Genomic DNA, 14491 nt, shown 5'->3' with positions numbered 1-14491 from the left:
TTTACAGCATAATTACAGTAATAACGAGATGAAACCTGACATTTGCAGCCTTCATCTCCGAATTATTAATTTCTGTGGTAACACTATTATTGCATTCAGTAACACTATAATACAACAACTGTGTGCAACATTTTTATTACATTAAACTGTATTATATGTCTGTTTGTATTGTATGAGTGTTTCCACATGATATTACAGGGGTCAGAGTCTAACAAGTTGTAATTACAAGTCCAACTAGGACATGAGTGCTTTTCATAAATATGATATTTACTATATGAACACACCATTATATTGTGACATTTTAGCATGTAATCTGCTAATTTCTTCTTTAATTGTGTTCTTATCTATAAGGCCTTATTACTGCTACTACCCATTTTCACTTGGTCCGCGAGTCTGTCTGGGGCAGGTCTTCTCACAGGTGATGAAGTACACACACACACATTTATACCTCCCTTTCTCCCTCAGAATTTTTAGACTTTCAGAACAAGCAGGCTCATGTGTTGGATTCCTTCAGATGTTTGATTGATACTTTGTTTTCCAAATGTTTTTGTCAAGTTCCAAATTTGCTGTCATCTTGACCACTCTGTCATGTTTCTACATTCAGATGGAGGCAAAAGTTGTGCTTGCCAAACTGCTTCAGAGATTTAAGTTCAATTTGGTTCCTGGACAGTCTTTCGTCATTAAAGACTCAGGAGCTCTGCGGCCCAAGAGCGGAGTGATCTGCTACATTAAACACTGCTCATAAGACCCTTTTTTCATTATGACCCTTGTTTTGTGACAACTCTCTTGCATACATCACCTTCAAACATTAACCTGAGCACAGATGTTTTAACATTCTAATCATTTATGGTACAGCTGTAATTTTAATTCAATTCAGTGTTATTGTAATCCTTCATTATAGTGATTGATTTTTTTGTTTAAATACATTATGTAGATTTTTTGAATATAAAATTTATATAATCATAGGCTACATGCCCAGTGAGAACCAAATTAAACTACCAATGACTCAGTAGTAAAAAGTATTTAGTATTTGTTTAAAAAATGTCAAAATCCTAAAACATTCTGTTTTTCTGATTTTAAAATGCTCTTATATTACACACTGTATGCTGCTTAACCAAAGACACTAAACTGTGCATTAAAATATAAAAGCTGGTTTATGTGGTGTGCTTTCATTCTTAAAATGCAGCATTTCTTATTAATATTTGGTGATATTGTAGCATTCTTATTAAAATGCAATATATTACATTATAAATACGTCTGAAGAAAAAGTCATTTCCGTGCAGGCCCCAGCGAGGATCGAACTCGCGACCCCTGGTTTACAAGACCAGTGCTCTAACCACTGAGCTATGGAGCCAGCTATGAATGCCGAAGCGAAGAAAATGTCATTTAATAATAAAATGACACAAAAATGTAATGTGTAGTAGCGCAAGTAAAGTTCCCTAGCCCTTTCTGTTTTGGAGTTGTGCGTTATGTGCAAGAATGAAGAAAAAGCAATGTGACAATTTACATCTTTTTAAATTCAATATATAAGAATTAATAGAGATCGAGGTTAATTATTAAGGTATTCAAGTAAAAAAGAGAAAATATTTTATTTACTACTCAACGTAAATGTATTTTTTAAGAATTGTTTGTCGATGTTTTCATCGCCTCGAATAGCCTAAAAGTAGTACCCGGATGGAAGTTTTTTGTCCACTAGACGGCGAAGTTCACCAACAAAACTCTTCACAATCACGTGTTGCAGTAGAACTATAAATTGTTTTTTTTTTTTGTCTAAACCACATGTGTCAAAACTAAGATCTTTACTCACAAAACACATTTTGTAACAAAAATAGAAGCATGAGATTGAACAGTCTTAGGTGAATATTCTGGACATGTTATTAGTCTAAAAAATAAGTTTAAAAAAGCCCATTATATATATATATATATAGTTTTTTTTTTTTCCTTCTTAGTTTTTTATTCTAGGTTAAAATGGTCTCAAATATTCTGAAATAAAGATCTTTCTATTCTTGACAGACACGTTTATCCAAACGAATTTACATTGTGTTCAAGTATACATTTTTATTTTCATGGGAATAAAATCGTGCCATTTTTAACTTTTTTAGCGAAAAAAGTTAGGTGTAGATCCTTTGAATGTAAAATAGCTCTAATAGCAATCTGGTCCTCTCTTACTTTACATTATAACCATATATAAATCGGTCTTTCAAATATGTCAAAATTTGTGTAATAGTTCACTGTATGTAGTGCACTGTTGACATTCCATGGTTCCATCTGTTTTCAAATTCTGACAAATAATATCAACACTAATTTAAAAAAATTGGAAAAGTAATTATAACTAAATTAGGCCTAAATGTAACTTAATGAGTTAATTATACTTTAAAAGTCTATTATAATCTTTATTTTAAAAATATATAATTAAAATCAGTCTGGTGTGGGAATGTGGTCCTGTCTCTTTAAGAGGGCAGATCCTGCCTTTTGCCTCTCATCTCTGAACCTGCTCAGATCCGCTCGGATCATTTCACACCAGTCAAGGGGAAGAACCGAACCCGAGACCCTGAACATTGGCACACGTGAGGAGTTGTACGGCAAACCCCTTCAGAACTGATCTTTGGAGGTTCCGATAAATTTTAACGTGAATGTGGGCATGTTTTTAATGAAGGCGGTGTTTATGGTTGTTATTTTTTGAAACACAGCTCTTGAAACCTGTAAGATCACGCGTGTCTAAAGGATTTTTTTTTTCTTGAGAAAAACATCGATTCATTTACAACAACGATGCTCGTGGATTTGTATATGACGCATATTTTAGGATATTTAAATACACGAATGATTGCGAAGTCATCGGTAAGCGGGGCGTTAATAAAGGTTTGAAAATTAGAAAATAAATTTGTGTGGAATATAAATCGGTTCATGCATAGTCTTCCATTTTAAAAGGGATTCCCGTAAATATTTAAATAATCTAATACACAAATATTTGCTTTTTAATGCTTTTTTATATTGCCTTTTTCTGGTGGGACTGGAAAATATCGCTATGTTAGATCTATGTTGAATATTTAACCCTGACACTGTTCCTCTGTAAGAATCATGATGGCAAAACATTGTCCTAATGATGACCTGAGTAAGATCTCTGATGATGAACTGGTCAGATGGAGCAAAGAGGACTTGATCAAGAGACTGAGAAGGGCTGACAGTGAGAAAATGAACCTAATGCTAGAACATGGGAACATGATGAAGGACGTCAACCGCAGACTGCAGGTGCACCTTCACGAGATCCGCAATCTAAAGGAGGTCAATCAGAAACTTCAAGACGATAACCAGGAGCTCAGGGAACTCTGCTGCTTTCTTGATGATGATCGGCAGAAAGGTAAGAAGCTGTCTCGGGAATGGCAGAGGTTTGGGAGGTATACAGCAAGCTCCATGTGGAAGGAGGTGAGCACCTATCAGCAGAAACTCAAGGAGCTGGAAGCCAACCAGGAAAACATTCTTCGGGAGAATGCAGAACTAAAGGAGATCATTCTCATGTTGGACGAAGATAGGAATGGAGCAGGATCTAGGAGTTCAATAGACAGCCAGTCCAGTCTGAGCAACTTGAATGGAGGTTCGGGCATTGTCAGAGATGTTGGTGATGGGAGCAGCACCTCCAGCGGTGGAAGTGCTGGCAGCCCTGACCATCATCATAATCATATACACAAGACTGTAGAAACCAAGATTGGCACCATAAGACGATCTATGGATGATCTCTCCGCTCCACATCATCACAGGAGCATCCCCAATGGGCTCAATGGTGAGTATGGATAACCATTTCTTGCCAGTATCATTATTAAAAACCCCAGTGAAATCAAAATTGGAGTTTTGTGGCTTTTAATGAATGTATTTAATTTTTAAGGCCATTCATATAGTACACTCACTAAATTAATTTGTATCAGATACACATTTAAAGAGATGTCACTAAAAATACAACCTGTTCAATTACTCACTCTCAGGCCATACAAGATGTAAGTGACTTTTTTCTTCAGTGGAACAGTAAAGAAGATTACTAGCTGAACCCATGGTCCTTAGTGATCCATAAAATGCCAGTGGCTCATAAAAAGTCAACGGCCGCCGTCACTTTGAGTGTCAAAAAAAAAGCATATTAGGCAACACAAAATTACTAGTTCAAGTAACTGATTGACCACTTTGTTTACGTAACCACATAATAGATAACATATATAAATTATATTATTAAAACACCCAATAATTATGCAAAATCTGAGTGTTTTGCATGTATAAGCATATAGTGAATAAGCCAGTCTTAGATACATTACGAAACTTTTTTTTTTTGTTAGAAAAATGATCAAACATAAATTATTGCGCAAGTACAGTACATAACCAATCAGTGTTCAAAACTTATCGACCTACCTTAGCCCGGTTTACAACGGTAAGCTTGTAATAATGTTTTCTAATTTGAGTGGTTCGTGTTGTTTATCTTTGCGTCGTTATGTCACGGCTATATACATAAAAAAGGAGTCCTGGCCAGCTAGTAGGCTATATCACTTGTGTGGATGCTGCAGGTGGCACATCATTTATAGCCTCTTTTTAGAGCTAGAAAACTTGTCGTTTTTAGAATAGTCTTAAATGGTGCATGCATGATGGTAATGAAACACATGTAAGTGACTAAAATTAGATTATATTCCAGTTTTAAATAGGCATCTGATTACAGATACGCAAGATTACAGTGTACTTACAAAAGATTTGTACATTAAAGAGTTCTAAGGAACATTAAATTGCTTTTTGATTAAAAAAAAACAGTTTTTTATGACATTCAAATGGTATGACAGTTAGAGATTAGACTATACAGAAATTAAAATCTACAAATGCTAATACACACTAAATAGCTACATGTAGTATCGCAATGTTGATGTTGTTAACATTAACAGTTTGACAAAAGTATAACAACAATAATAATAATTTTCACTGTTTGATGTGATTTGACCAAATTTTGCGATTGTGAAATTTAATCACCATTGGTAGTGTGATTTATTGTAAGATTTTTTTTTTCAGTTGGTCAGAACAAAACTGGCAGACATGTTAGTTACTTGTTCAGATGACGTTTTCCCATGAAACTTATTATTTTGGACATACTTCCAAGACGTAGTATCTGTAATTCCAAAGTTTAGTGAATATCCACACTGGTGCGTTGACTGACAGCATCCATGTAATGAAGAAGATAATGCCACAAATATCTGCAATTGCAGGTATCAAACAGAGATGACAACAAACAGATTGCAGCTGTAATCAACTCTCCTTTTTACCATGAGAAACCATAAAAACTTTAATTTCACCCCTTCACTGAAGTGCTTGGTTCACACTTATATCAACAGCTCATCAGTAACTGGAGCGCTGAAAGAGTTTATAGGATCATAGTTTGAAAAATATATCAATATATCCAGAGGTATTAATTTTATATTGCCTGAAATGCTTTTTTTTTGTCTCTCAAAGTGACAGTAGCCATTGACTTTTTATGACATTTCTGTCAGGACCACTATCGTTAAAATGATAGACATTAGCATACAATTTTGATTTGCCGGGGTAGTTCTGTTCTGGCACAACTCCCTGCCCATTCATGCAGCATGTCATGAATGAGCAGGGAGAGCAGCAATAATAACCCCCCAGGGTAAACAGAACAGAACGAGCAGATATCATTAATGTACTTAATGATATTTTTAAGTGTAACACATAGTTTGAGATAAAAGGAGACTGATTCAAGTGGAATCAGTAAGCCAGGTCCTGACTGTCGCAAAAGGAGGAGTTGGGGATGGAGGAGGGTGTTTGCTCCTGAGCAAGCGAAAAAGCTACTGAATAATACTAAATGCAGCTTATATATAAATGCTGTGATAGGAGTAGCATTCCTATAGGTAGATGTGATCAGCTGAGAGTCAGCTAATGCGAGCTTGACTCACGTGACCTGCCAGAACTAACGCTAGAAGCTTAATTTTATGAATCATCAAAAATCATGGTTTTAGCCAAAAATCAAAATTCTGATTTACTGTGTGCATCTTAAGTGCTCTGAAGGTGAGTAAACAGCAAGCTGTCATTTTAGGTTAACTTTCCTGGAAAGCTTTGTCTTACAGAAAAACAAACCAAAAATACTGATTACTCATCTTTCACTAATGTGTGTGTACAATTTTTGCCTACTGTTTTCATTGGAAATATGTAAACATATGTAAATATGCATAAAAAAATGCATTCTTTCTTCATCTTCTAACTGTTAATAATGTTTGAGATTGGAGGTTTACGAAGTTTTAAGATGCTGAAACTACAGTTAATAACACAGAACAGTGAAATGGAAAGCTTGATTTTAAAAAGCTTTTTAACTGATACTAGCATCATAAGTGTAATCATTTTCTGATGTTTTCATTTTAAGTTCTGTACATAATATGAAACTGGAAGAACAAACTTTGCAGAGCAGCTTGGTTAAATTATGTACTAAAGTAAATACATATTAATTTGTAATATGTATTTAACGGGTAAAAGTAAACTGAAGTGTTTAGATCTTACAACTTTACTGAAGATGTAGCTAATTAGCCCAGTGGTAATTACCTAAATCACTTCAGTTCAATAAAACAACAGTATCACATGTGAGTGTGGCCTTGAGTGAAGGCCCCGTGTTAATTGCTTTTACAAGTAAATCGTGTGTATGGATTTTGGATTTGCTGATGGTCTTTGTTTCTCGTGCCGTGGAAGAGCTCACAAAAAGAAATCAATGCGATCACCCTATTCAAACCCTAAACACCCACATGAGCTGGCTGTTTGATAACTGTAATGAAATGGCATGTTAAGCCTGGCTTTAGCTGCACTTCAGCAGCGGCAGGATTTCAGATAAAAGGGCGGTATTGTGCTATACACAGGCTGTTCTGACTCTCAGTTTTGAAGTGGTGGGTAGATTGGGTGCTAGATTGTGTCTTCACAGTTGCTTTTTATATAAAACAAAATTGACAATGTTTAGAAAGCTTGTAATATGTAAGTATAGAGTGACCTAAAATATCAGATTTAAAAGATTAGTCATTGTTTGACAGTGGATAATTTTTAGGTCTCACTTCTGCTGTGCTTATGCCTGCAAAGCTCCTCAAAATCAAAATTAACAATTTATATTTTGCTTTATTATTTTTTTTCTATTATTAGAACTATTGAGTTTTTTTGCATTGTGATTTTTTTTTCTTGTTGTTGTTGTTGTTTTGCAATTAAGCACATTTCCCCCAAATTTGTATTACCAAACGGATAATAATAATAATTATTATTATTATTATTATTAGGGGCCAAGCACCGAAGGTGCGAAGGCACCTATTGAAACCGTTAGAATTCTTATTAGGGGCCAAGCACCGAAGGTGCGAAGGCACCTATTGAAACCGTTAGAATTCTTATTATTATTATTATTCCGCCGCAAGTCTATGGCAGCCCATAGAACCGCTTGCGGGAAAGTTGTATAATTTGGCACACTGATAGAGGACCGTCCCAACATTAACCATAGCAAGTTTGGAGTCTCTAACTCAAACTCTCTAGCGCCACCACTTGTCCAAACTTTCACTTTCTTTTTGCTAATAACTTTTGAACCGTAAGCCATAAAATCAAAATTCCAATTTTCTCTGAATCCTTGGGTCATGCCGAGTCGAATGAACACCAAATTTCAAAAATCGTAAGGTTTCGTTTTTTTTCTAAAATTATTTGTTTGTAAAACCTACTTTTTCGAACTCGTCCTAGACGGTTTGTCTGATTTACACCAAAATTGGCTCAGATCATCTTCAGACCATGCAGGCAAAAAGTTATGGAATTCAAGTTGATTGGACAAACCGTTCTCGAATAACGCGCTAATTAATTCTACGAAAAGCATTCAAAAATGGAAGTGAGGCCATATCTCCGCAACGGTTTGGAGTATTGAGACCAAACTTGGTGTGTGTTATAACAAGCATAACCTGAGGCTACCTACAGTGTTTCGTCACAGTGCCACCTAGTGGTCAGGAGATATGAAAAATGGCTATTTTTGCTTATAACTTCTCAGTGGTTTGACGAAAAATCTCAAAACTGGTCTTGTTAGATTCGGAGGAGCATGCCGAGTCGACCCATATCCAATTTTCCCATGTCAGCCATTTTGGGTGTCGGCCATTTTGAATTTCGCTTTAAAATGCTGTATCTTGAGAACGGATTAAAGTATCGTTTCGACAATAATTACAAAAATGTTCGGCACCATGCCCTGAATGTACGTACGAAATTTGGGATCAGCGCCACCTTGTGGTCAAAAGTTATAATGACATTTCAAAAAATGCTAATAACTTCTGAAAAATATGGCTTATTGTAATAAAAGTGATCTCAAAATATTCCTTGGGTCAGGCCGAGAACATTGACACCAATTATGCCAAAATTGGCCTAACTTCCTGTTCGCCACTTTAATGAATGTGGAAAACCTACTTTTTCGAACTCCTCCTAGACCGTTAGTCGGATTTTCACCAAATTTGACTCGGATCATCTTCAGACCATGCTGACGAAAAGTTATGGATTTCGTGTCGATATTCAAAACCGTTTTCATTTAACGCATCAATGAATTTGCAGGTAAGATGCCAAAGCGCATCAGAAGCTGTATCTCTGCAAAGCTTTGAGATATTTGCACCAAATTTGGTATGTGACATTATCACCTCACACTGATGACACCACATCAATTTGGTAGCAGCGCCACCTATTGGTCAAGTGTAATGAAGCATTCATTAACCATTAGTTTTAAAATGAACAAAAATGCTAATAACTGTAGATAGCATTAGCCTATTGTAATGAAACTGGTCTCAAAATATTCCTTGGGTCATGCCGACAACATAGATACCAATTATGCAACAGTTGGCCAAACTCCCTGTCCGCCATTTTGATTTATGTTGAAAACCTACTTATTCGAACTAGTCCTAGACCGTTTGTCCGATTGTCACCAAAATCGAGTCAGATCATCATCAGACTGTGCTGACAAAAAGTTATGGATTTCATGTTGATAGTTGAAACCGTTTTCGTACAGCGCCTCTATAAATTTTAGGCTTGATGTGAAAATGACTCTAAGGCTATATCTTTGGAAAACTTTGACATAATGACACCAAACTTTGTGTGAACGTTTGTCATCTCACACTAAACACACCACATCGATTTGATAACAGCGCCACCTGTTGGTCAAACCTAATAAGCCATTAAATCATATCAGTAGGCGTTCTACATCACTTTTCTGTCGTTTTGACTAAATCATCCTAAAATGGCTTCTTTTTACTTATTGTTGCAGTTGGTCTGCTGTTCCTGCCATCCTTAGCTCCTCAGTTTCCGCTTTGAGTGCTTGGCCCCGTAATTGCTGCTTGCAGCTATATTTATTATTATTATTATTATTCTTCCGCCGCAAGTCTATGGCAGCCCATAGAACCGCTTGCGGGAAAGTTGTAAAATTTGGCACACTGATAGAGGACCGTGCCAACATTAACCATAGCAAGTTTGGAGTCTCTAACTCAAACTCTCTAGCGCCACCACTTGTCCAAACTTTCAATTTCTTTTTGCTAATTACTTTTGAACCGTAAGCCACAAAATCAAAATTCCAATTTTCCCTGAATCCGTGGGTCATGCCGAGTCGAATGAACACCAAATTTCAAAAATCGTAAGGATTAGTTTTTTTTCTATAATTTTTTGTTTATAAAACCTACTTTTTCGAACTCGTCCTAGACGGTTTGTCTGATTTTCACCAAAATTGGCTCAGATCATCTTCAGACCATGCAGGCAAAAAGTTATGGAATTCAAGTTGATTGGACAAACCGTTCTCGAATAACGCGCTAATTAATTCTACGAAAAGTGCGCAAAAACGGATGTGAGGCCATATCTCGCCAACGGTTTGTCGTATTGAGACCAAACTTGGTGTGTGTTGTAACAAGCATGACCTGAGGCTACCTGCAGTGTTTCGTCATAGTGACACCTAGTGGTCAGGAGATATGAAAAATGGCTATTTTTGCTTATAACTTCTCAGTGGTTTGACCAAAAATCTCAAAACTGGTCTTGTTAGATTCGGAGGAGCATGCCGAGTCGAACCATATCCAATTTTCCCATGTCAGCCATTTTGGGTGTCGGCCATTTTGAATTTAGCTTTAAAATGCTGTATCTTGAGAACGGATTAACGTATCGTTTTGACAATAATTACAAAAATGTTCGGCACCAAGCCCTGAATGTACAAAAAAATTTTGGGGCCAGCGCCACCTTGTGGTCAAAAGTTATAACGAAATTTCGAAAAATGCTAATAACTTCTGAAGAAAATGGCTTATTGTAATAAAAGTGATCTCAAAATATTCCTTGGGTCAGGCCGAGAACATTGATACCAATTATGTCAAAATTGGCCTAACTTCCTGTTCGCCATTTTGATGAATGTAGAAAACTTACTTTTTCGAACTCCTCCTAGACCGTTAGTCGGATTTTCACCAAATTTGACTCGGATCATCTTCAGACCATACTGACAAAAAGTTATGGATTTCGTGTCGATATTCGAAACCGTTTTCATTTAACGCATCAACGAATTTGCAGGTAAGATGCCAAAGCACATCGGAAGCTGTATCTCTGCAAAGCTTTGAGATATTTGCACCAAATTTGGTATGTGGCATTAACACCTCACACTGATGACACCACATAAATTTGGTAGCAGCGCCACCTATTGGTCAAGAGTAATGAAGCATTCATTAACCATTAGTTTTAAAATGAACAAAAATGCTAATAACTGTAGATAGCATTAGCCTATTGTAATGAAACTGGTCTCAAAATATTCCTAGGGCCATACCGACAACATGGATACCAATTATGCCACAGTTGGCCAAACTCGCTGTCCGCCATTTTGATTTATGTTGAAAACCTACTTTTTCGAACTAGTCCTAGACTGTTTGTCCGATTTTCACCAAAATCGAGTCAGATCATCTTCAGACTGTGCTGACAAAAAGTTATGGATTTCATGATGATAGATGAAACCGTTTTCGTATAGCGCCTCTATAAATTTTAGGCTTGATGTGAAAATGACTCTAAGGCTATATCTTTGGAAAATTTTGACATAATGACACCAAACTTTGTGTGAACGTTTGTCATCTCACACTAAACACACCACATCGATTTGATAACAGCGCCACCTGTTGGTCAAACCTAATAAGCCATTAAATCATATCAGTAGGCGTTCTACATCATTTTTCTGTCGTTTTGAATAAAATCATCCTAAAATGGCTTTTTTTTACTTATTGTTGCAGTTGGTCTGCTGTTCCTGCCATCCTTAGCTCCTCATTTTCCGCTTTGAGTGCTTGGCCCCGTAATTGCTGCTTGCAGCTATATTTAGGGGCCAAGCACCGAAGGTGCGAAGGCACCTATTGTTTTCGTTAGAATTCTTATTATTAGGGGCCAAGCACCGAAGGTGCGAAGGCACCTATTGAAACCGTTAGAATTCTTATTAGGGGCCAAGCACCGAAGGTGCGAAGGCACCTATTGTATCCGTTAGAATTCTTATTATTATTATTATTATTATTATTCTTCCGCCGCAAGTCTATGGCAGCCCATAGAACCGCTTGCGGGAAAGTTGTATAATTTGGCACACTGATAGAGGGCCGACTCAACATTAACCGTAGCAAGTTTGGAGTCTCTAATTCAAACTCTCTAGCGCCACCACTTGTCCAAACTTTCACTTTCTTTTTGCTAATAACTTTTGAACCGTAAGCCATAAAATCGAAATTCCAATTTTCCCTGAATCCTTGGGTTATGCCGAGTCGAATGAACACCAAATTTCAAAAATCCTAAGGTTTAGTTTTTTTTCTATAATTTTTTGTTTATAAAACCTACTTTTTCGAACTCGTCCTAGACGGTTTGTCTGATTTTCACCAAAATTGGCTCAGATCATCTTCAGACCATGCAGGCAAAAAGTTATGGAATTCAAGTTGATTGGACTAACCGTTCTCGAATAACGCGCTAATTAATTCTACGAAAAGCGTTCAAAAATGGAAGTGAGGCAATATCTCCGGAACGCTTTGGAATATTGAGACCAAACTTGGTTTGTGTTATAACAAGCATGACCTGAGGCTACCTGCAGTGTTTCGTCACAGTGCCACCTAGTGGTCAGGAGATATGAAAAATGGATATTTTTGCTTATAACTTCTCAGTGGTTTGACCAAAAATCTCAAAACTGGTCTTGTTAGATTCGGAGGAGGATGCCGAGTCGACCCATATCCAATTTTCCCATGTCAGCCATTTTGGGTGTCGGCCATTTTGAATTTCGCTTTAAAATGCTGTATCTTGAGAACGGATTAACGTATCGTTTCGACAATAATTACAAAAATGTTCGGCACCATGCCCTGAATGTACATACCAATTTTGGGGCCAGCGCCACCTTGTGGTCAAAAGTTATAACGAAATTTCTAAAAATGCTAATAACTTCTGAAAAAAATGGCTTATTGTAATAAAAGTGATCTCAAAATATTCCTTGGGTCAGCCCGAGAACATTGATACCAATTATGCCAAAATTGGCCTAACTTCCTGTTAGCCATTTTGATTAATGTAGAAAACCTACTTTTTCGAACTCCTCCTAGACCGTTAGTCGGATTTTCACCAAATTTGACTCGGATCATCTTCAGACCATGATGACAAAAAGTTATGGATTTCGTGTCGATATTCGAAACCGTTTTCATTTAACGCATCAACGAATTTGCAGGTAAGATGCCAAAGCGCATCGGAAGCTGTATCTCTTCAAAGCTTTGAGATATTTGCACCAAATTTGGTATGTGGCATTAACACCTCACACTGATGACACCACACCAATTTGGTAGCAGCGCCACCTATTGGTCAAGAGTAATGAAGCATTCATTAACTATTAGTTTTAAAATGAACAAAAATGCTAATAACTGTAGATAGCATTAGCCTATTGTAATGAAACTGGTCTCAAAATATTCCTTGGGTCATGCCGACAACATAGATACCAATTATGCAACAGTTGGCCAAACTCCCTGACCGCCATTTTGAATTATGTTGAAAACCTACTTTTTCGAACTAGTCCTAGACCGTTTGTCCAATTTTCACCAAAATCGAGTCAGATCATCTTCAGACTGTTTTGACAAAAAGTTATGGATTTCATGTTGATAGTTGAAACCGTTTTCGTACAGCGCCTCTATAAATTTTAGGCTTGATGTGAAAATGACTCTAAGGCTATATCTTTGGAAAACTTTGACATAATGACACCAAACTTTGTGTGAACGTTTGTCATCTCACACTAAACACACCACATCGATTTGATAACAGCGCCACCTGTTGGTCAAACCTAATAAGCCATTAAATCATATCAGTAGGCGTTCTACATCACTTTTCTGTCGTTTTGAATAAAATCATCCTAAAATGGCTTCTTTTTACTTATTGTTGCAGTTGGTCTGCTGTTCCTGCCATCCTTAGCTCCTCATTTACCGCTTTAAGTGCTTGGCCCCGTAATTGCTGCTTGCAGCTATATTTAGGGGCCAAGCACCGAAGGTGCGAAGGCACCTATTGTATCCGTTAGAATTCTTATTATTATTATTATTATTATTATTATTATTATTCTTCCGCCGCAAGTCTATGGCAGCCCATAGAACCGCTTGCGGGAAAGTTGTATAATTTGGCACACTGATAGTGGACCGTGCCAACATTAACCATAGCAAGTTTGGAGTCTCTAACTCAAACTCTCTAGCGCCACCACTTGTCCAAACTTTCACTTTCTTTTTGCTAATAACTTTTGAACCGTAAGCCATAAAATCAAAATTCCAATTTTCCCTGAATCCTTGGGATATGCCGAGTCGAATGAACACCAAATTTCAAAAATCCTAAGGTTTAGTTTTTTTTCTATAATTTTTTGTTTATAAAACCTACTTTTTCGAACTCGTCCTAGACGGTTTGTCTGATTTTCACCCAAATTGAGTCAGATCATCTTCAGACCATGCAGGCAAAAAGTTATGGAATTCAAGTTGTTTGGACAAACCGTTCTCGAATAACGCGCTAATTAATTCTACGAAAAGCGTTCAAAAATGGAAGTGAGGCAATATCTCCGGAACGCTTTGGAATATTGAGACCAAACTTGGTGTGTGTTATAACAAGCATGACCTGAGGCTACCTGCAGTGTTTCGTCACAGTGCCACCTAGTGGTCAGGAGATATGAAAAATGGCTATTTTTGCTTATAACTTCTCAGTGGTTTGACCAAAAATCTCAAAACTGGTCTTGTTAGATTCGGAGGAGCATGCCGAGTCGACCCATATCCAATTTTCCCATGTCAGCCATTTTGGGTGTCGGCCATTTTGAATTTAGCTTTAAAATGCTGTATCTTGAGAACGGATTAACGTATCGTTTTGACAATAATTACAAAAATGTTCGGCACCAAGCCCTGAATGTACAAAAAAATTTTGGGGCCAGCGCCACCTTGTGGTCAAAAGTTATAAAGAAATTTCGAAAAATGCTAATAACTTCTGAAAAAAATGG

General features: G+C 36.9%; 1 protein-coding gene and 1 non-coding gene across 3 annotated transcripts in view; one reads left to right on the top strand and one right to left on the bottom strand.

The window, feature by feature from the left end:
- Positions 1-1281: 1281 nt before the first annotated feature.
- trnat-ugu (transfer RNA threonine (anticodon UGU)) lies at positions 1282-1354 on the bottom strand. Its single transcript has one exon. It is a non-coding gene; the product is annotated as a tRNA-Thr (tRNA).
- A 1184-nt stretch (positions 1355-2538) lies between these two features.
- ccdc85cb (coiled-coil domain containing 85C, b) overlaps positions 2539-14491 on the top strand; it is a 78793-nt gene continuing 66840 nt past the window's right edge. For both annotated transcript variants that reach the window (XM_073853249.1, XM_073853248.1), the window contains exon 1: positions 2539-3778. In XM_073853249.1, coding sequence (XP_073709350.1) covers positions 3079-3778 — 700 coding nt within the window. In that variant the 5' untranslated portion in view covers positions 2539-3078. The remainder of the gene's footprint in view (positions 3779-14491) is intronic.

This window comes from Garra rufa, chromosome 13, assembly GCF_049309525.1.
Source record: "Garra rufa chromosome 13, GarRuf1.0, whole genome shotgun sequence".
Taxonomy (NCBI): domain Eukaryota; kingdom Metazoa; phylum Chordata; class Actinopteri; order Cypriniformes; family Cyprinidae; genus Garra; species Garra rufa.
The sequence above is the reverse complement of the archived record's forward strand: the minus strand, read 5'-3'. Positions and strand labels throughout refer to the sequence as shown.